Genomic DNA, 20370 nt, shown 5'->3' with positions numbered 1-20370 from the left:
TTGACACAAGGCCAGCTATCCCCTTTTTGTTTGTATACTTTGGGAATTTTTTTGCTTGTTGTTTTAAGAGCAGTGCTCTTCAAATGTTTGGGTTCGAGCTAGGAATTTAGTATTGGAAGATACTTTAGAGGTCATTGAGTATGTCTCCCTCTTTCACTTTACAAACAAGGAAAATGAAACCCAGTGAGACTGAGTGTCTTTCCTTGGGGTCATACAACTGGTAATGATCTGAGTTGGAATTTGAATCCAGCTCTGTGCTGCCATGAGTCATGGATTACTAGGATGTCTGAAGAACTGGACTTGATGACCATACAGTGGGCCATGGAGTGGAATCTGATAAACAAGAATAGACTTCAGTACATCATGGATAAAGAATTATGAATATTAGGAATCATGCAAAGGCCCACTGAGCAGAGTACCTATGGTGAACTGAGGAGAGAATATGAACAAGTTACCCTGGAAGAGTTATGCTTGGAGAGGCAAGATCTGCATCACCAGAGGGAAACCCACATCAAGGCAAGCACAGATCACTGAATTGTTTGAGTAGTACAAAGCAGATCATCAAATAAATGCATGAATGGGGAAAAGTGGGGTTATCCTCTTGGAAGAAAGAGAAGGATGGTTGATGGAGAGTCCATGTGTTCTGTTGGTGTTTAGGTAACAATCAAAGGAACTCAAGACCAACATGATGGTGATTGAGTCATCAAAGAATCATAGGGTCTATAGATATACAAATGGAAGGGGAATCAGAGGCCCTCATCTAGTTCATCTCCTTCACTTCATAGCAAAGGAACCCAAGGTCTGGGAGGATTCATGAGATCATAGATCTAGAACTGTAGGGACTTCAATAGCCATCTAGAACTATCCCTAATTTTACAGATGACGAAACTGAAACCCAGGAAATTTGTATGCTTTGACTAAGGTCCTAGAAGTAGTAAGTGCTTCTCTCCCTCCTCCCTAGGGATGATTTATAAGAGTCACATAGGATGTGCAGGTATACTTAACTTGAACCCTACATTATTAGAAGGAATACCCACATTGAAGAGATCACATATTTTTAATCTATATGTTGATTTAAAAATTAATATGTTTATGGGGTACATGGGATGTTCAAGGAATACTAGCACCACTGGTATGAAGGTTTGACAAGCTCTTTTCAGGGCTGCTCACCTACCCTTGGTGTCCACAAATCACCCACTTCTTATTTGTGACTCTAAGAAGCTGCAGCATGTGTAATAGCCACACCCCAGTAAAACTGTCTTGGCAGATGCGCTAAAACAGGTTGAGGGTAGCCAACATACTTTAAACCTGTTGGTGAGTTAGGGGAATACCTACCGCAAGCACATGAAGACTTCTCATAAGTGGAATGGGTGGATTAGAACAATTTGTTCCAATGACCATGAAGGTAACTGAAGCAAGCACTGTGGAGCGCTTACATCTTGATCAGACATTGAAAATACCAAGGTCATCCACTGCATCCCAGGCCATGACCGGTTATCTTGGCTTTGGTCTTATCACTGGACTTCAAGGACTCTGGAGGAAATAATGAGGTGAAGACTGTGCAACTCTGCCTCACTTGAATCCAAGTCACATGCAAGTCAAGACATCACCCCATGATGTCATTGTTCTTAAAAAATGAAGGACAAACAACAAGTATAGTTTGTATTCCATTGTATACCCACAGATACACAAAGACATGGACTAGTACAACAAAGTATGAGAAGATTTGAAAAGATTGCTCTCTATTGTGGAGGAGGAAGTACCAACATCAGTAAGTTTATGGATCTATTGAAGTGTGTATTTCAATACTTCAGCAGTTGTGACATGTGTGTGTTCATCCTTCATTGCCAAAGAAGACCATGCCATCAGAGAAATAATGGCATAACTTGCACTTGACTTTGTTTTGAGTGAGGGAGGACTGTGCAGGTCTCCAGCCTCACTTCTCCTCCAGAGCCATCTGAATCCAGTGACCAGATATTCATCAGGATTACTGGAGATGACCCAGGATGAGGCAGTTGGGGTTAAGTGACTTGTCCAAGGTCACACAGCTAGTGAGTGTCAAGTGTCTGAAGTGAGATTTGAACTCGGGTCCTCCTGACTCCTGCATTGGTGCTCTATTGGTGCACCACCTAGCTGCCCTAGCAGTTGTGATATATGTTATGTGAAGATATCTTCCATGATGAACACCCTACTGTGTGTTCATAGATGGAGTTCATGACCTTTCAGGTTTGGGAAATTCATCCTCTTCTGATCAATCTGATGATGAGCAAGTCTCAAATTAGCTAGGCTGGTCTCCAGACACCATCATCCCTCTTCAGTCGCAGGAGCTAAGCCCCTCCAGCTCAGTGAGCTGTTCCAGAACTTGTGTTCTACTTGCATAGGCTAGAAAAATCATCTTCACTTTGAGGTCATGATGACACATGGAACCAGAAAGTTCACAAAATACTCTACATCCATTTTCTCATTTGGTCTTCCTAATGGCCCTCTGAGTTGGATGGTGCAAATATTACACACACACGCACACATGCACACATGCACACACACACAATTTGTGTGCTTGTAGACAAACTCATCATACACAAGAGTTAGCACATTCCAATCTCTTTAGTCCACTTGGGAAGTGGCAATTGGGAATATCCATAAGAAAAAAAGGAGATAGGAAAGGAGAAGAGGGCTGATTTTCACTTGTCACCACTTCTTTTTAATTTAGTGTCAGGGTGAGAATGTTAACATTCATTTAAGTGACTTGGCTGTATACTGAAAAGGATTATTTTTAAGAGACCCCCAGCAACACTCCCTAAAAATTTTGCCTTTATAAAAACCTGACTCCCCATTTGTGGGAGTTAATCATCCATTCCATTGATTCTTTGACCATTGCTAAGAGCAGGAACATTTGCATCTAAAAAGGCTTTTATGATCATTGAGATCTAGAGTTCTCAGGGCTTCTACAGGTCCAATTCCTTCCTTTTACAAATAAGGAAACAGGGATAGTGAGGTAAACTATAAGGTGTCATGTGTCGGAGATGGGATTTAAACCTTGGTTTTCTTATTATAAATCCAATTCAGTTGCCTTTTTTATCATTGAAATGGATGAGAGTTTGACATATCTAACCAACCCCATTTCCACCCCCAGCACCTCACTTTCTTCCTCTCATACCATCTGGCTTGACTGCATATCTCCCAGATTCTTCAGACCCTGCCCTTGGTCTCTGTGCTCCTGATTGATGAGAGTTTGCCATGTCTGACTAGCTTAATACCCCACCCACCCACCCATGCTTTTCTCCTGCCTCTGCCATGCTCCTGTTTGGAAAGTCCCCTCACACACAAACACACATGCATACAGTCTCACACACAGAGATGAATGCACATTTCTTGATCTTTGCATAGCAATCCAGTTAATATTAGCATTCCTAAGAAACAACATGCCAACCAATTACCCCATGGCTCCATGCACCATCCCTGTGATTTTCCTGATCAAATCATCATTGACCATAATGCCTACATATGTGTTACCTTCTGTTTTAGAAGAGAAGCTTCACGAGGGCAGGAAATCTGATGCTTTTTTTATTATTATATCTCAAACATTTAGCACAGTTCTTAGGCTATAATAAATATTTAATACCCACTCCTTCATTCATTCATTTAAGAACTAGCCTTTATTCCCTTCCCTTCTCTACTTCCCTTTTCTTCCAGCCTAACAGTATAAGCCATCCCACCCACCAGAGCTAAAATCTCCCTGAATGACTCCCAGCAAGGGCCTACGTATACATAACATCCCTGAGTAGACTAAGCCAGGGAATGGACAGGGGCATTATCTCGGATCACATCTGCAGCAGTGGAAAAGAACACCAGAGGGACGTGACAGTTTGACAAGCTCGTCAAATCAAATATTCATTCCTGATGCTACCACTGAAAGGCGGTGAGCCGGCTGGTTAGAACTGTATTCACATATTAATTTTAGACAGATGGAGATGAAGTTAGAGGTTTTTAGGCCACCATCTGATAAAGCAAGACCAGAAACTAGCCAACTCTTGACTGTAGTCACAGAAGACTGGCTCATGACCTCCTGGAGGCATCTCCCATTTTAGGGTGGTTTGATCTTATCCTGCTTTTTACTAATTATTATCATAATCTAATAATCTCACTATATTTTATTCAAGTGAGGAAAACTGGTGAAGTGGGAAAAAATCTTGGAGATGAAGATAGAGAAGAGATTAGATTTTGATCTAAAGATTAGGAACACATCTGCCAGGAGGAGGTAATTAGACCTCTGGGAAAAGATGAGATTACTAAAGGAGAAAAGGGAGAGACAGAAAAGAAGTGGATCTAGATTAGAGGTCTGCAGTATACCCGCGTATGGGAGGTAGGAGACAGGTGAGGATCCAGGAAAGAAAATGAAATATATAACAAATGACTGAAGGAGAAATCATATGGCAAATGTCAAAGGTCTCTCAAATCAGGGGATCTGACGCTGAGGTCTGTGATTTTATTAGAAATAAACCTTACATTTCAACATAATTGTTTTCCTTCATAATCCTATATAAATTGTACATTTAATTTTTTTCTGAAAAAGATCCTATAGACTCTACCAGACTGCCAGAGGAGTCCATGACATACAGAGAAAACCTCCTGTCTTAAATAGAGCCTGCACATCTTTCAGGAATACCACCCTTGAAGGACCTAGTTAAATGACTAATGGTCCCCATTGTGATCATTGTCATAGGAGCATGAACTTAGAGCTGCTTCACAAGTAATAGAGTTCAATGACCTAATAGATGGGTAAACTGAGGCCTATGAACTTATAGAATCATATATTTAGATCTGGAATAATCTCAAAGGCCATATACTATAATTCCTTTCCATTCTTCCCCTATCCCCCACCATTTTTTAGATGAAGAAATAGTGTTCATGAGAAGTCATTAGATCATACTGGAAGGGCTTCTGTGGCCTTGTTGTCTAAACTCATTTTACACATAAGGAAACTGAGGCCCAACAACTTTAAGTGACTTCCTTGCTAAGAAAGTCACATGGCATTCTTGATATCATGCATGACTAATAGTTTCTTAGTCTATTACCTTCTTTGTTTATTGCATGTGCTATGTCTTTTATTCTTTCTGTGTGAGGACTACTGTCAAGCACAGAAAACAATCTCAAAATTAAGTACTTTTTTCTTTCCTTTTTTTTAGAAGAGGAAGAACATGATATTTTTCTGACTTAGCCTAACCTACTGTAACTGTTACAAGGGAAGGCAACTGCTCTATTCGGTCCTTGGAACTATCTTTCCCAAACTTCTTCTAAAGAAGGCGTTCTACTCCTTTCCTTGCTATTTGAGACCTCTGCAGTGGGAGTGGGAGATGAGGAGGAGGCAGATGTGGTGGTGGTGGTGGATAGAAGGGGTCGTTATTCTTGTTCTTATCTGAGAATGCAGCTGGACAGAAATCTTCTCTGCAGCATCCCTGACTAATGGTCACTCAACACTCGATTATGACTTATAGTCCAGTCCAGACTTGGAGAGAAGGTGGTAGGGAGAAGTATCTTGCTGATAATGTGCCATCTTCCACACTGAGATATTGTTGTTCAGTAGTTCATTCATGTCCGACTCTTCATGACCCCATGGACCATACTGTCTTTGGGGTTTTCTTGGTAAAGATACTGGAGTGGTTTCCCATTTCCTTCTCCAACTCATGTTGCAGATGAGGAAATTGAGGCAGAATAAGGTTAAATGATTTGCCCAGAGTTGCACAGCTAGAAAGTATGTGAGACCAGATTTAAAATCAGGTCTTCTTGATTTTCCCATCTGTTCAGTTTATATCATGTGTGTGCCTAATTATTCACTTGTCATCTCTTCCATTAGAATGCAAGGACACAGACTGCATTTGCCTTTCTTTGTATCCCCAGAACTTAGCATGTAACATGCTGCCTGGTACATAGAAAATACTTAATAAATGTTTGTTGAGTTATTGGGAAGGGGGCAAGGGGAGGCCCATTTTCTGAGTGCTGGGGAGAATAAGAGATCCTTCCCATGACCTGACCTTGATGACCAGTCCATAAAGGTCAGGGCTAGGGAAACACAGACTTAGACCATGAAAAGACCTCAGCACTGGGGATACAAGTTGGCCAGGAAAAATGTGTCATAATGTGACCACTGCTTTTATCTTGCCTCCTCATCTTGGCCTGAACTCCTCTTCCAGAAAATAGGTTTTCCTGTTTTTCCTCATCCCTTAGATTTCTGCTCTTGAGAGCCCCTGAAAATATCCACCTGGGCTGGCTTTCTGGTTTACCTCATCTTAGAACTCAGATTTCCCTTACCCAGGTGACAGTTGGCCTTTGGAAGACCCCATCATCCTTAGCACCCTTTGAGGTAGTGCAGAGAACTCTTAGTTCCCCATACTTTGTCTCCTTGAGATTTGTTCCCTAGTTCTTTTCATTTTCACTGTCTATGTCTCAGGGGATTCTAATTCCTCAAAGATCCAGAGATATTCAAATGAGCATGAATTGATTCAGATTTGCATTTAGGGTGTTTTGGATGACAAGTCCCTCATCTTTGTCACTTGACTGTACAGAGGCTGATTTCCAATTTACCCTTTTTGTTTGGAACTATAAGATGTTTTGATTCTTAATTCTGAACATTCATCTCAAGTGGTTTCAGAGCTTGGAGTCTGATGGTAACTTCTTATTTGTGGTGGTGTTTTTGTATGTGCATTTCATTGGGGAGAAAGGGAGAGTGTTGTCACCTGAGGATTTGAATAATGTCTTGTTTGACATTTTAAACTCCAAGTGGGTGAACCATAGATCAGTGGGTGCCAGGAACATGCCTTTGGATATAAATAGACCCTATGTTTCCAAGTGGAAAGTACCATGCAATGAGAGGTAATGAGGAAGGGCTGCCATTTATATTTCAGACTTCATAGATTCATCCTAAGCTTGGTTGTTATCCTTCATTCTCAAAGAAGATCAAAATGACATCACTATGTTGGAGTCAAGGTATCACGTGTCCAGTTATGACTGATCAGACCAATAGGAGCTTGGAAGACTACCACAGGGCGGGCACAAATGATTCATGTGAGCATTCAGAGTAGAGACATTTCTAAATTTTCGCATCTCGTGTTTATTTTTTTATATATACTGGATCTGGACAGAACCTTAGAAGTCATTCTATGCAATGCTATAAAATAATTATGACCAAGTCTGGCTCTAAAGAAGGCCCTTCCCCTTACTTCTTTGCTGAGGTTGGAATGGGCTGAGAAGTGGATTTCAGTGGGAAATTGAAGTAGTGTAAAAACAAAGCATACAATAAAAATTATTTTATGAAAGAAGTTCAAATCCAATCTTTTCCTTTTAGTGGTGGAATATATTCAAAATCCAAAAGAGAATGGAATAAACATTGATTAAACTCCTACTATATGCCAGGCACTGTGCCCAGCACTTTGTATATATTGTCTCATCAGATTCTCATGACAATCCTTTAAGGTAGGTGCTATTATTATCCCCATTTTACAGATGAGGAAACTGAGGCAAATAAAGGTGATTTTGTTACTGTTATCATCCTCCTTCCACTTTTTTCTTCTTCCTCTTTATCTTCTTTTGTTGTTTTTTATACTCTTCTTTCTCTCTCCTCTTTTTCCTCCTCCTCTACTTCTTCCTCTTCTCCTCACCTTTATGAAGTTCACACCCTCTGAGTTAATTTTTGGAGCCACTGATGCTGCTTGGGAAACCCAGTCCTCACCATAACTTCTGAGGATATTCTTGGTGCTGCTGGGTACCTATAGAAACTTTCACTCCAACTGTCACTAGATCCTATCTCCATTTTACAGATGAGAAAACTGAGGCATAGAGTGGCTAAGTGACTTACCCAAGGTCACACAGCTAGTAAGTGTATAATTTGAGCCCAAGTCTTTCCTCTTAACTCCAAACCCAGCACTCTATCATGCCACCTACCTGCCTAGAACAAGTATATCCTATTTTTAACTCTTTCTGGAAATGGGATGGTTTTGTTGTGTATTGAGTGCCCCAGACTTAGAGAAACAGCTTCTGATTTGCTTGTCATGAAGCAATATACATGTTGCCTACAGATTCATCATGTCCTATAGCTTCCCTGGCTATATTCTCTGCTTTGTGGTCCCCAAGCAACAGAATCCAGTAACTCCTGTCTGTTGCTTTGAGAGGTGAGGGCTAGGAGCTTCAACATTTAACCCCAAGCTGATTAAGAGAAAAACAGAGGCTGACTTGTAAGGCCCAAAGATAGATCAGAAGCTCAGAAGAGAGGCCAATGTAGTCTGGTGGCAGAAGGCGAAACCTTTAGTGTGGAATTCATTTCCGTCTTTTTTCCTGAAGCTTTGTGAGCCCCAGGGAGATTCTCCTTGCATAGTTTGGCAGCCCAGCAGGGTCCATGCATGAAATAAGAAAACTGTGAGTGCAGGAAGGAGGAGCATTCTTTGCCAGGAGAGTTAGGAGAATAGAGAACTCTAGCACGGTGTGTTGATGTTTGAAGCCACTCAGGAGATGTCAGCCACAGATGAAGGCTGGGTCGTCCCCCTTCTGTAAGAACTGAGGGATATGCAGTTTTATGTCACTTCTGGGCCTATGTGGCTTCCTTTTCAGTGATTTGGCATTCAGGAGACACTCATTAACTTAGACTGTGTGAAAACCGTTGGGCTAGATGCTGGGGGAAGGGCAAAGGGAGTAAGCCTTCCAGAAGTTTTTAGTTGGGTGATAATAATGCCCACTTTCTTCAGTGGTGTCCCTTCCTTTGATTTGTCATCACATTCCCTTATTTAACTATTTGGTCTACAAGCAATCATGTTGAATTCTTTGGAGACTAGACTTTTCTGCTCCATGATTCACGACCACACAATGGGATGAGGATCATCACAATATTTAAACAATGAACTTTGATTTCTGGGGCAAGATTGACCTTGTTAAGGGGTCATTCTAGGTTCTCATAGGCAAATCAATCAACTCAAGTCAAGTGTCAAACATTTACTAAGTGCTTACGATCAGTCTCCATGCTAACGCGAGGGGGATATGCTCAAAAGTCAAAACGTTACCCATGATGTCATTTGCCCTCTTCCAAAATGAAGGACAGGCGATAGCAGCAATAAAGAAAGACAAAAACATTCCCTGTCCTCAAGAAATTCACATTATTTTCCACATATTTCTAGACCCAATGTGCAATCTTTTTGAGTATCTGTCAACCAATCTATCTGGCAAAGATCATTACCTGCCTACTATGTTCCAGGCACAGCTTTATGATCAAGAGCTGTCCTCAAACAAGCTTATATTGTCCTAATGAACCAGATCTCTTAGGTTGTCCATTTAACTGACCGCCATGGATTGGACAAGAGACTCGTTGACATTGTTAAATCTCCCCTCCCCCAATATTTTCCTCCTTGGGAATATGTAAGCCATTATTGTTTAATGCTGTCCAACGTTCTTGTGACCCCAGTTAGGGTTTTCTTGACAAATATACTAGAGTGGTTTGCCATTTCCTTCTCCAGTTCATTTTACAGATTTTACAAATTGAAGCAAACAGGTGATTTACCCAGGCACACACAGCTAGTAAGTGTCTAAGGCTAGATTTGAACTCATAAAGATGAGTCTTCCTGACTTGAGGCCCAGCACTCTTATCTGTTGCACCACCCAGCTAGCTGCCCCTTCAAGAGAATATATGTGCATAAACAAATACACCCAAAGCATTTTGCCCACACTCTGACCCTCTCCTACTCTAACACTCCTTCCCTTGAAAACTTGAGCTTTGATAGGTAAGGTTTCCACTTATCTTGTCTAGAAAATATGCCACCATATTAATTCTCTGCCATGTGCCTGTTCCCTTCTCTCTCCTGTGATTTACCTTATTAGTGTATAAACTCCTTGTAGGCAGCTGTCTTGCTCGGATGTATTTGTACCTGCAATGTTTAGTACGGTGTCTGGCACATAGTAAATGTTTAACACAAGACTTTTCATTCATTCACATATAACAGATACATATATGCATAATATTTAATATAAAAACATACATATATTCCATATTTTCATAAAAAATCCAGAACAATGCAGGGCCTCTAGATGAAATCAACAATCATTCAAAAAAAAAAGTTGGCCTAACTATCCATACAGTACAAACAAGTGGATGAAGAATGCCTTTTTTAGGAATGTTAGGGAGCAGCTTATGATATTTGAAAATTCTTCATGATTTCCCAAATTCAATTTAGCCCAGTTTCTTGCTCCTCCATTCTGGGCTGAATTGCTTGTTCATCTGCATTTCCTGCCCGAGACATATGTATGGAGGCACCAACTCAGTGGGCTGCTTGGCCAACTATATGTATTCATCTGGGCAGTAAGCATTTGTCATCTGTTTGTTTTAAACTATATGGATGGTTAAGCAGATGGCTTTGCAGTAATTATGAATCTCATCAAGGAGGGCTTGATTCAACCAGTCCAATGTCATTGAGAAGCAGAAGTGTCTGGAAGACCGCAACTCTTCCATGTGTATTCTGCTTAGGACAAAATACTCCATGATGCCTTTGGGAAGCATATGTCTCCTTCTTTTATAACTCATTTGACCATAATAATTCAGTTAAATTCAACAAGTATTTATTAACTGCCTACTATATGGAGTCAAGAGCAGGTAGGTAGTACAGTAGATCAAATGGTGGACCTGGAATCAGGAAGACCTGAGTTCAAATGTGATCTCAGACACTTACTGACTGGGCAATTCACTTCACCCTGTGTGCCTCAGTTTTGTTCTCTATCAAATGAGTGGAGAAGGAAATGGCAAACCACTGCAGTATCTCTGCCAAGAAAATCTCAAATGAAGTCATGAAGAGTTGAATAAGGCTGAAATATATGACTTAACACTATGCAGGCACTGATTCAAGTGAATACAGTGACAAATGAAACAGGCTGTGTCCTCAAGGAGCACACCTTCTTTCTGGATAATTGGAATCACTGGAAAAAAATTAGTCTCTGTGGTCACATCTATCAAGAAATCTTATCGAATTTTGACATTTCTCTAGAAGATACTTTGTTAACACCTACCTGTGTAGGGTTATATTATCAATAGGAAGATAGAGAAGCCCCATTTGCCCCCCTCAGGAATACACAATATCTCAAAGTAGATATTGATGTTACCTAGAGGATTGTATGTTTGTGAGTTGATACTCTTAGCAGTAATTTTGAACATTTACCACCCCTCTAACCATTATAAAAGGTAACATGTGATAGGTGACAGGAGACTTTGTGTCTCCTCCAATATTCAGCCCACTATCATGCCTATGGTAGGTTCTCAATATTTGTTTGATGATGGAAATCAGGGAAAGAGAGCTAGTAGACTTCCAAAGAAAGACTCATCACTTCTTAGCCCCATCAGTAGAATTTAAGTTACTTGAGGGCAGGATTTGTTTCTATTTTATATTTATGCTCCCATTGTAAGCACAGTGTATGGAATATAACTGGTGCTTACTGATTTTAGCAAAGGAATCAAGAAAGCCTTCCTGGATAATGTCTTGGCTAATCATAGGTATGGAACTAAGTCTTTCCTTCTCCCTCATTTGACAAAGGAGGAAACTGAGGTCCAAAGAATTGAAATGATTTCTCCAAAGTCACAAAGGCAGGGTCAGAGACTTAGAGCTGGAAAGAACCTTCAAATCCACGTAGTCCAGTCCCATCCCAATTCCCCTTCCTGTTCCTCATTTTTATAGATGTCAAAACTGAGGACCATGGAGTTTAAATGCTTTGTGCAAGGAATACAGATTTAGAGCTGGGAGGGCCTCAGAGGTCATCTAACACAATTCTCCCATTTCTCAGATGAAGAAAATAGAGGTTCAATGAGTATAAATGGTTTATTTGAGGTAGTTAAGTGGCAAAAAACTAGGTCCTTTCTCTAGGGTAAGTAGGCTTTCTGCAACACACCAGGTGGTATTTCAGTTCCTTGAAGAAGAGGAATCTTTTTGGTTGTAAAATGTTCTGTGATAACTATGACCTTAGAGGCTGAATATATTTTTTTTTCAATATTTCCATCCTTTATTGCATTCACTCTTCTAAGAAGTAAGGTTTCTCCTTCTGTGTGTGTGTGTGTGTGTGTGTGTGTGAGAGAGAGAGAGAGAGAGAGAGAGAGAGAGAGAGAGAGAGAGAGAGAGAGAGAGAGAGAGAGAGAGAGAGAGAGAGAGAGAGAGAGTGTTGAATTGGGTCATTGACTTGATGGAACGTTTTGTCTCGAAACATTCCGAATATATGGAGGAGGGAAAACAATAGATTTGATTAGGGAAGATGGCTTGGTGATTGCCTTTTCTGAACAGCATATTAATTTTTATCACTCTAGTAAATCCTTCTGTCCTTAACTCTGTTCCCAGTTCAATCTGGTTCTGTTCATTTCTGACTAAGTTTCCATCTGCTTTCAGTTAAAACTTGAACATAAAATGAGCCTTGCTGGTTCCTAATGGATGTTAGGGAACAGAAGAGAGCGTGTGCCTTTGTATGTGTTAACACTTCCTCTGTCTCTTCCAACTGCAGATGGGAAGCCAGTGTCACTGTCTCCACTTGAATCCCAGCCCCACAGTCCAAGGTACACTGCCTCAAGTCAGCGAGAGCGAGAGAGCCTGGAGGTGCGCATGCGAGAGGTGGAAGAGGAAAACCGGGTCCTCCGCAAGCAACTCAGCCTGGCACAAAGCCGGAACCCAGCCCACCGCCGGGGCAACCACTCCAAAACCTATTCAATGGAAGAGGGGACAGGTGACAGCGAGAACCTCAGGGCTGGCATCGTGGCTGGCAATAGCTCGGAGTGTGGGCAGCAGCCAGCAGTGGAAAAGTGCGAGGTAAAGAGTCCAGAGATACCCAATATCAAAATGAAAGAAACCTAAGAGTATCTCAGTTCAACTGTCTGTCTGTCTGTCTATCTATCTGTCTACCTATCATCTATCTATCTATCTATCTCTATCTATCTATCTATCTATCTATCTATCTATCTATCTATCTATCTGTCTGTCTGTCTGTCTGTTTACAACTGTATCTATCAATGTATCTATTCATTTGTTTTATCTTCCTCATTTATCTGTTCTTTTATTTGCCTATTTATCTTTCTATTCATTCATTTTATATTTCTTATTTACTTCTTTTATTTACCAGTTTGCTTATTTGTTTATCTTTCTATTCATCCATTTTGTATTTCTTATTTATGTATTATTTTATTCATCTATTTCCTATTTGTCTATCCATCCATCCATCCATCCATCCATCCATCCATCCATCCATCTATTTATCTATCTGTCCGTCTTATTTGTCTATTTTATTCCTTCTTTGGGCACTGTGCTCGTGAGAACAAAACCCAGAGAACTGACTTGCCCAAAGTCCCTTGGTGATTCAGTTAGAGCAAGGACTAGAACCCAGGTCTCCTCTAGTTCTTTTGGCTGACTACCCTCAGAGGGCTGCTTTCCCCTGGGTTAGGCTTCTACACTCTCCATGGATCAGACCTTTAGAGCTGTTGGAGGCTTGAGAGCTCATCTAATCCAACCCTACCCCAACCCATCTTACGAATGAAGGCCCTGTGTCATGGTGGCTAGAGAGCTGGGTTCTAAGCTAGAAATGCGTATGCTCAGGTCCTCCCTTGGGCACATCTTGACTGTGGGTCCCCTGGCAATTTTATCTTTTGGTGTTTTTAGGCAACTCTCTTAAGACTCTCAGTTGCTGAGAAGATACTCACCAGTATTATGGACCCAGGAATTCACTATACTAATGAAATCATAGGTGCAGTCCCTATCCTAATACTATTCAAAAATGAATTTTTGGCAATTTAAGTTCTGATGTGGTTTTAGGATATTCTAGTCCCATTCATACAAGAGCTTTTGCTCCCACATTCTTTTCCTCATAGATCTCCACTGTAGAGATTATAGAATCATAGATTTGGAGGTAGCATCACCTCCAACCCACTTATAAGGAAACTGAGGCATAGAGAGGTTAAATACCTTGCTCAGGCTCATGCAGCTGTTAAGTATCTATGGGGAAGATTTGAACTCAAGTCTTCCTGACTTCATATCTATTGTTCTCTCTACTGTACCAACAGACTTGTTCCCAGGCTTTCTGGCCCTGACTTCAATGCTATTAACTGCTCAAGTTCAATGGCCAATTTAGACCAAAAACATTCTAATAATTAGAGTGCTGTGTCATGGGGAATGGGTTAGTGGAATGGGTGGTGGCCTCTCCTCTGCTGAAGGTCGCCAGGTGAGACCTGATAGTTCAACGATGGCATATACAAGTCTCCTTTTCGGCCATGACTTCGATTCCAAGTCTGAGCTGCTGTGTTTGTCATTCTATACTTCTGTAGTTAAATACAACATGGCTGCACAACACCCCCTTTCCTGTGACTTACCATTCCTTGGCCTGTGAATGTCCATCTCCTGGAAACAAAAGTCATCTCAGACAAGTTGTCCATATTGCACAAGTCTAGTCTCTCATACTATGATAGGGCCCACTGATAGTTTCTGATTAGCATCCAATTGGATTAATAAATGTTTACCAAGCACTTCTTACAAGGATAGTGCATAGCGCTAATCTCCTAGCCATTGATGACCCATGAGAATCTGTACTAGGATAGCTGCTGCCTCCTCCTTCTCCTTCTTCTTCCTCTTCCTCCACTTTCCTCTCTCTCTCTCTCTCTCTCTCTCTCTCTCTCTCTCTGTATATATATATATATATATATATATATATATATATATATATATATATATATATACGTATATATATATATATACACATATATATGTGTATGTGTATACATACACACACATATACACACATGTATGTGTATAGATATGTAAATACATCTATACATATACATACATGTATGTATATACACACATATATGTGTATATGTGTGTGTTCATTTATTTATCAAATTGTGTGATTTCATCAGTTCCCATGGGTTTTATTAGAGGTCCCTGAAATCTGTGCATCCAACCATCCAACCCTCATGTTTCCAACTGCCTGCTGAATGTCTGTACTTGGATGTCTTGTCTGACCCAGCCCATCCAAAACAGAATCCATTCTCTTTCTCCCCATACCATACCACAAGCCTCTTCCTCTTCCTTGTGTCCTCCTTTTTGTTGAGGGCACCAGCATCTGTCCACTCACCCAGATTTACGGCCTAAGTGTTGTCTTTTTTTCTCCCTTCTCCTTTACCATCATAGCCTATCACTCCCCAAGTCTTGTGGCTTCTATGTCTCCACCATCTCTCCCATCTCTCCCTTCTCTCTGTCCATAAAGCCTCAGTCTACTTTAAGCTTCCTGTGCCCCTCAACTCTTCTATTGTAAGTTCACTCAATCAATCAGTAAACATTTAATAAGTACCTACTATGCACCAGGCACTGTGCTAAGTGCTGAGGATATAAAAGGAGGCAAAGGACAGAGTTCCCTCTAGGAACTCACAATCTCATGGGAGCAATGACGTGTGAACAGATATATACAATGAACCATGTGTAGAATAAATAGAAATAGTTAACAGAGAAAAAGCACTAAAGTTAAGGGGGACTGGAGAAGGCTTTCTGTAGAATGTGGAGGTAGGTGGGACTTAGAGAAAGCCAGGGAGATCAGTAGGCGGGATGGAGGAAGAAGACCATTCCAGGCATGGGACAGTCAGAGAAAATGCTTGGATCCAAGAGATCCAAGAGATAGTGTCTTGTTGATGGAGTTGTCCTGAGGTCAGTGTCCCTGCATCAGTGAAGTATAAGAATTTTCTTCTTTTTTTTTTTATAATTAAATTTATTTATTTAACTTTTAACATTCATTTTCACAAAAGTTTGGGTTACAAATTTTCTCCCCTTTTATCCCCTCCCCCCCAAACACCAAGCATTCTAATTGCCCCTATGACCAATCTGCTCTCTCTTCCATCATCCCTCTCTGCCCTTGTCTCCATCTTCTCTTTTGTCCTGTAGGGCCAGATAGCTTTCTATACCCCTTTACCTGTATTTCTTATTTCCTAGTGGCAAGAACATTACTCGACAGCTGATCCTAACACTTTGAGTTCCAACTTCTTTACCTCCCTCCCTCTCCACCCCTTCCCTTTGGAAGGCAAGCAATTCAATATAGGCCAAATCTGTGTAGTTTTGCAAATGACTTCCATAATAGTTGTGTTGTATAGGACTAACTATATTCCCCTCCATCCTATCCTGTCCCCCATTACTTCTATTCTCTTTTGATCCTATCCCTCGAATTGCACTCTCCTCCCCATGCCCTCCCTTCTATCATCCCCCCCACCCTGCTTGTCCTCTTATCCCCCACTTTCCTGTATTGTAACATAGGTTTTCCTACCAAAATGAGTGTGCATTTTATTCTTTCCTTTAGTGGAATGTGATGAGAGTAGACTTCATGTTTTTCTCTCACCTCCCGTCTTTGTCCCTCCACTAATGAGTCTTTTGCTTGCCTCTTTTATGAGAGATAATTTGCCCCATTCAATTTCTCCCTTTCTCCTCCCAATATATTTCTTTCTCACTGCTTGATTTCATTTTTTTTTAAAGATATGATCCCATCCTCTTCAATTCACTCTGTGCACTCTGTCTCTATGTATGTGTGCGTGTGTGCATGTGTGTGTGTGTAATCCCACCCAGTACCCAGATACTGAAATGTTTCAAGAGTTACAGATATTGTCTTTCCATGTAGGAATGTAAACAGTTCAGCTTTACTAAGTCCCTTATGACTTCTCTTTGCTGTTCACCTTTTCATGGTTCTCTTCATTCTTGTGTTTGAAAGTCAAATTTTCTTTTCAGCTCTGGTCTTTTCATCAAGAATGCTTGAAAATCCTCTATTTCATTGAAAGACCAATTTTTCCCCTGAAGTATTATACTCAGTTTTGCTGGGTAGGTGATTCTTGGTTTTAGTCCTAGTTCCTTTGACTTCTGGAATATCCTATTCCATGCCCTTCGATCCCTTAATGTAAAGGCTGCTAGATCTTGTGTTATCCTGATTGTATTTCCACAATACTTGAATTGTTTCTTTCTAGCTGCTTGCAATATTTTCTCCTTGACCTGGGAACTCTGGAATTTGGCCACAGTGTTCCTAGGAGTTTCTCTTTTTGGATCTCTTTCAGGTGGTGTTCTGTGGATTCCTTGAATATTTATTTTGCCCTCTGGTTCTAGAATCTCAGGGCAGTTTTCCTTGATAATTTCATGAAAGATGATGTCTAGGCTCTTCTTTTGATCATGGCTTTCAGGTAGTCCCATAATTTTAAAATTGTCTCTCCTGGATCTATTTTCCAGGTCAGTTGTTTTTCCAATGAGATATTTCACATTATTTTCCATTTTTCCATTCTTCTGGCTTTGTTCTGTGATTTCTTGCTTTCTCATAAAGTCCTTAGCCTCCATCTGTTCCATTCTAATTTTGAAAGAACTATTTTCTTCAGTGAGCTTTTGAATCTCCTTTTCCATTTGGCTAATTCTGCTTTTGAAAGCATTCTTCTCCTCATTGGCTTTTTGAACCTCTTTTGCCAATTGAGTTAGGCTAGTTTTCAAGGTGTTATTTTCTTCAACATTTTTTTGGGTCTCCTTTAGCAGGGAGCTGATCTGCTGTTCATGCTTTGACTTCATGTCTCTCATTTCTCTTCCCAGCTTTTCCTCTACCTCTCTAACTTGATTTTCAAAATTCTTTTTGAGCTCTTCCATGGCCTGAGCCCATTGGGTGGGCTGGGACACAGAAGCCTTGATTTCTGTGTCTTTGCCTGATGGTAAGCATTGTTCTTCCTCATCAGAAAGGAAGGGAGGAAATGCCTATTCACCAAGAAAGTAACCTTCTATAGCCTTATTTCTTTTCCCTTTTCTGGGCATTTTCCCAGCCAGTGACTTGACCTCTGAATATTCTCCTCACACCCACCTCGCCTCCTGATCCTCCCAGCCAGTGTTTGGGGTCTGAGATTCAAATGCTGCTTCCAGCCTTAGGGCTTTTGGCGGGGGCAGGGCTGCTATTCAGTGTGAGATTAAGTTCATGTGCTGAGGTCGGGGCAGGGCCACCTCTCAGGCTCAGTTCCCTCAGGGGGTTTATGCACAGACCTTCCACAATGGATTCAGGCTCCCGCCGGCTTGGGGAGCCCCGGTCTGCAGCCGCCTCTCAGCTTCTACCTCCCGGGGGGGCCTGAGTTATGGGGGCACCCCACTCCCCTCTCGACCCGCCAAAGAGACTCTCTCACCGACCCCTGTCACCTGTGGGTGGAGGGACTTGTGCGGCCGCTGGAGATCCCGTCCCTGAAGCCTGCTCGGATTTGCTTTTCTTGGTGCCCCAGCCGTGGCAGGTCTGGGCTGGGCTCCGCGTCTGCAGCGCCACGGACCTTTTGCGAGAGGTTTGCAGGTCCCTCTGTGGGTGGAGGGACCCGCGTGGCCGCTGGAGATCCTGTCCCTGAAGCCTGCTTGGATCTTTTCCTCTCGGTGCTGCAACTATGGCAGGGCTGTACTCAGCTCCCAGTCCCCGCGCCCAGTCCGCAGTGCAAAGGACCCCCCGCGAGAGGTTTGCAGGTCTCTTCGGAACAGAAATCTCCCTCGCTCCAATGTTCCATGGCCTCTGGGTGCAGAATTCGCCGTGAGTTACTTCCCTGTAACCCGTTCTGTGGGTTGTGGGTTCGGAGCTATGTGTATGTGCGTCTTTCTACTCCGCCATCTTGGCTCCGCCCCCCTAAGAATTTTCTTAACTGGATTCCCTGCTGCTGCTCTCTTATCCACAGAGTTCCCAAAATAACCTTCTTAAAGCAGATCAATGACTGTGTCACTCTTCTCCCTCCATGTCTTCATTGGCTCACCAAAACAAAGTCTTCCCATTTAAAGCCAGGCCGCTAGAGGGCACTACGGAGAGAGCATTGATCCTAGAGTAGGGAAGTCCTGAGTTCAAAGTGGCATCCGACATTCACTGACCCTGGGAAATTTCACTTAACCCGAGTGCCTCAGCTTCTTCATCTGTAAAATGGGGATAAGAGCCTCTGTGGTTGTTATGAGGATAAAATGAGATAATACGTAAAGCACTTTGCAAACCTTAAAGCAGTAAGTGTGTTTGTGTGTATACACACATGCATATAGATAAATAGATACACATACACACATATATACATTTATTATTTGTCGTTATTAGTTACTCTTCAAGATCTGCTTCCAGACTCTTTTTTCTGGACTTTTTTCCACATTATTTCCCTTCATGAACTCCATGAACTTCAGGCACTCCATGTTGAAGTCAAATTGTCTTACATATTATTCCTCAAACTCAGTCTTCCATCTCTAACCTCTTTGCCTTTGCAGGATCTGTCTCTGCCTCCTACCCCCACCAGGTCTATGATGCCCTCCCTTCTCCCTTCTGTCTCTTAAAACTGTTCATCCCCTTCAAGCTCATCTCAGATGCTTCTCCTTCCATAAGACCCTTCCATATTTTCTTCCTTGCCTTCTAATTATCCTCTGTCTTCAAATCTCTTTATATGTTATGTAGACCCAGAGGGAAAGTAAGCACTTTGAGGGCAGGACATGTCTTATATTTTTTGTTTCATCTTCGTTTTCCCCTGTGCAGAGCTCAGAGCCCTGCACACGCTAGGCAGTCCATGTTTGCAGCTGAATTTTCATTAGAAAGAATAGGAAGAATGTGAATTTGAGTAGAAGGAAAAAGCCCCTGATGTTTAGAGGCTTCGTTGGTTAGGGAGATAAGGTAATATCTCAGACTGAGTATTATTTTAAAAGGTACATTTTTAAAAAAAAGTTTCAAGAGGGAGGGAAGGAAGAAGAGGGGGAGGAGAGAAACACAAAGAAACAGAGATGAAAAGAATGAGACAGAGAGACAGAAGAGAAGAGACAGATACAGAGAGACAGAGACAGACTATAAGGATATATGTGGTTAAATGACAGATAAATTGAATTAATTGGATTCACCAGAGTTATGAGGGAAGGTGTCATTTGAGATGAGGCTTGAACACTGAGTATTAATAATATTAGGTCACATTCCTGTGGTGCCTTCAGATTTAGAAAGTGCCCTTCTCAGAAGAATCTTGTTGTTCACTCGAGAAAAGTCACATTAGCCCCACTTTACAGATGAGGAAACTGAGGCTCAGAGAGATGATGTGATTTGCCTAAATTGGCACAGATAGTAAAGCTGAGAGTCAGGATTCAAACTCAAGGCTCCTGATTTTAGGTCCAGTACTCTTCTTACTATGGTAGAATCTGGAGAGTTGGAGAAAGGAAGAGGTTTTGGGTTTGTTGGGGAAACAATATGAACAAGTGTTTTGGAGGTGGGATCCTATGGTGTGGGACCAGCATAGAGCAAGCCTGATGGGAGCAGAGACTTCAGGTGGAAAAGCAGCTGTTGATGACATTGGAAAGGTAGGTTGGAGCCAGATTGGGAAGGACCTGGAATGCCAAGGGCAGG

The 20370-nt window shown here is 41.6% G+C and overlaps 1 protein-coding gene across 2 annotated transcripts in view; it reads left to right on the top strand.

The window, feature by feature from the left end:
• The window catches only part of LARGE1 (LARGE xylosyl- and glucuronyltransferase 1), a 611843-nt gene that overhangs the window by 264722 nt on the left and 326751 nt on the right, over nt 1-20370 (top strand). For both annotated transcript variants that reach the window (XM_072655854.1, XM_072655855.1), the window contains exon 3: nt 12511-12812. In XM_072655854.1, the coding sequence (XP_072511955.1) occupies nt 12511-12812 (302 nt within the window). The remainder of the gene's footprint in view (nt 1-12510; nt 12813-20370) is intronic.

Source organism: Notamacropus eugenii, chromosome 3, assembly GCF_028372415.1.
Source record: "Notamacropus eugenii isolate mMacEug1 chromosome 3, mMacEug1.pri_v2, whole genome shotgun sequence".
Lineage (NCBI taxonomy): Eukaryota > Metazoa > Chordata > Mammalia > Diprotodontia > Macropodidae > Notamacropus > Notamacropus eugenii.
Note: the sequence above shows the minus strand (reverse complement) of the source record. Positions and strands in the feature narration are given on the sequence as shown.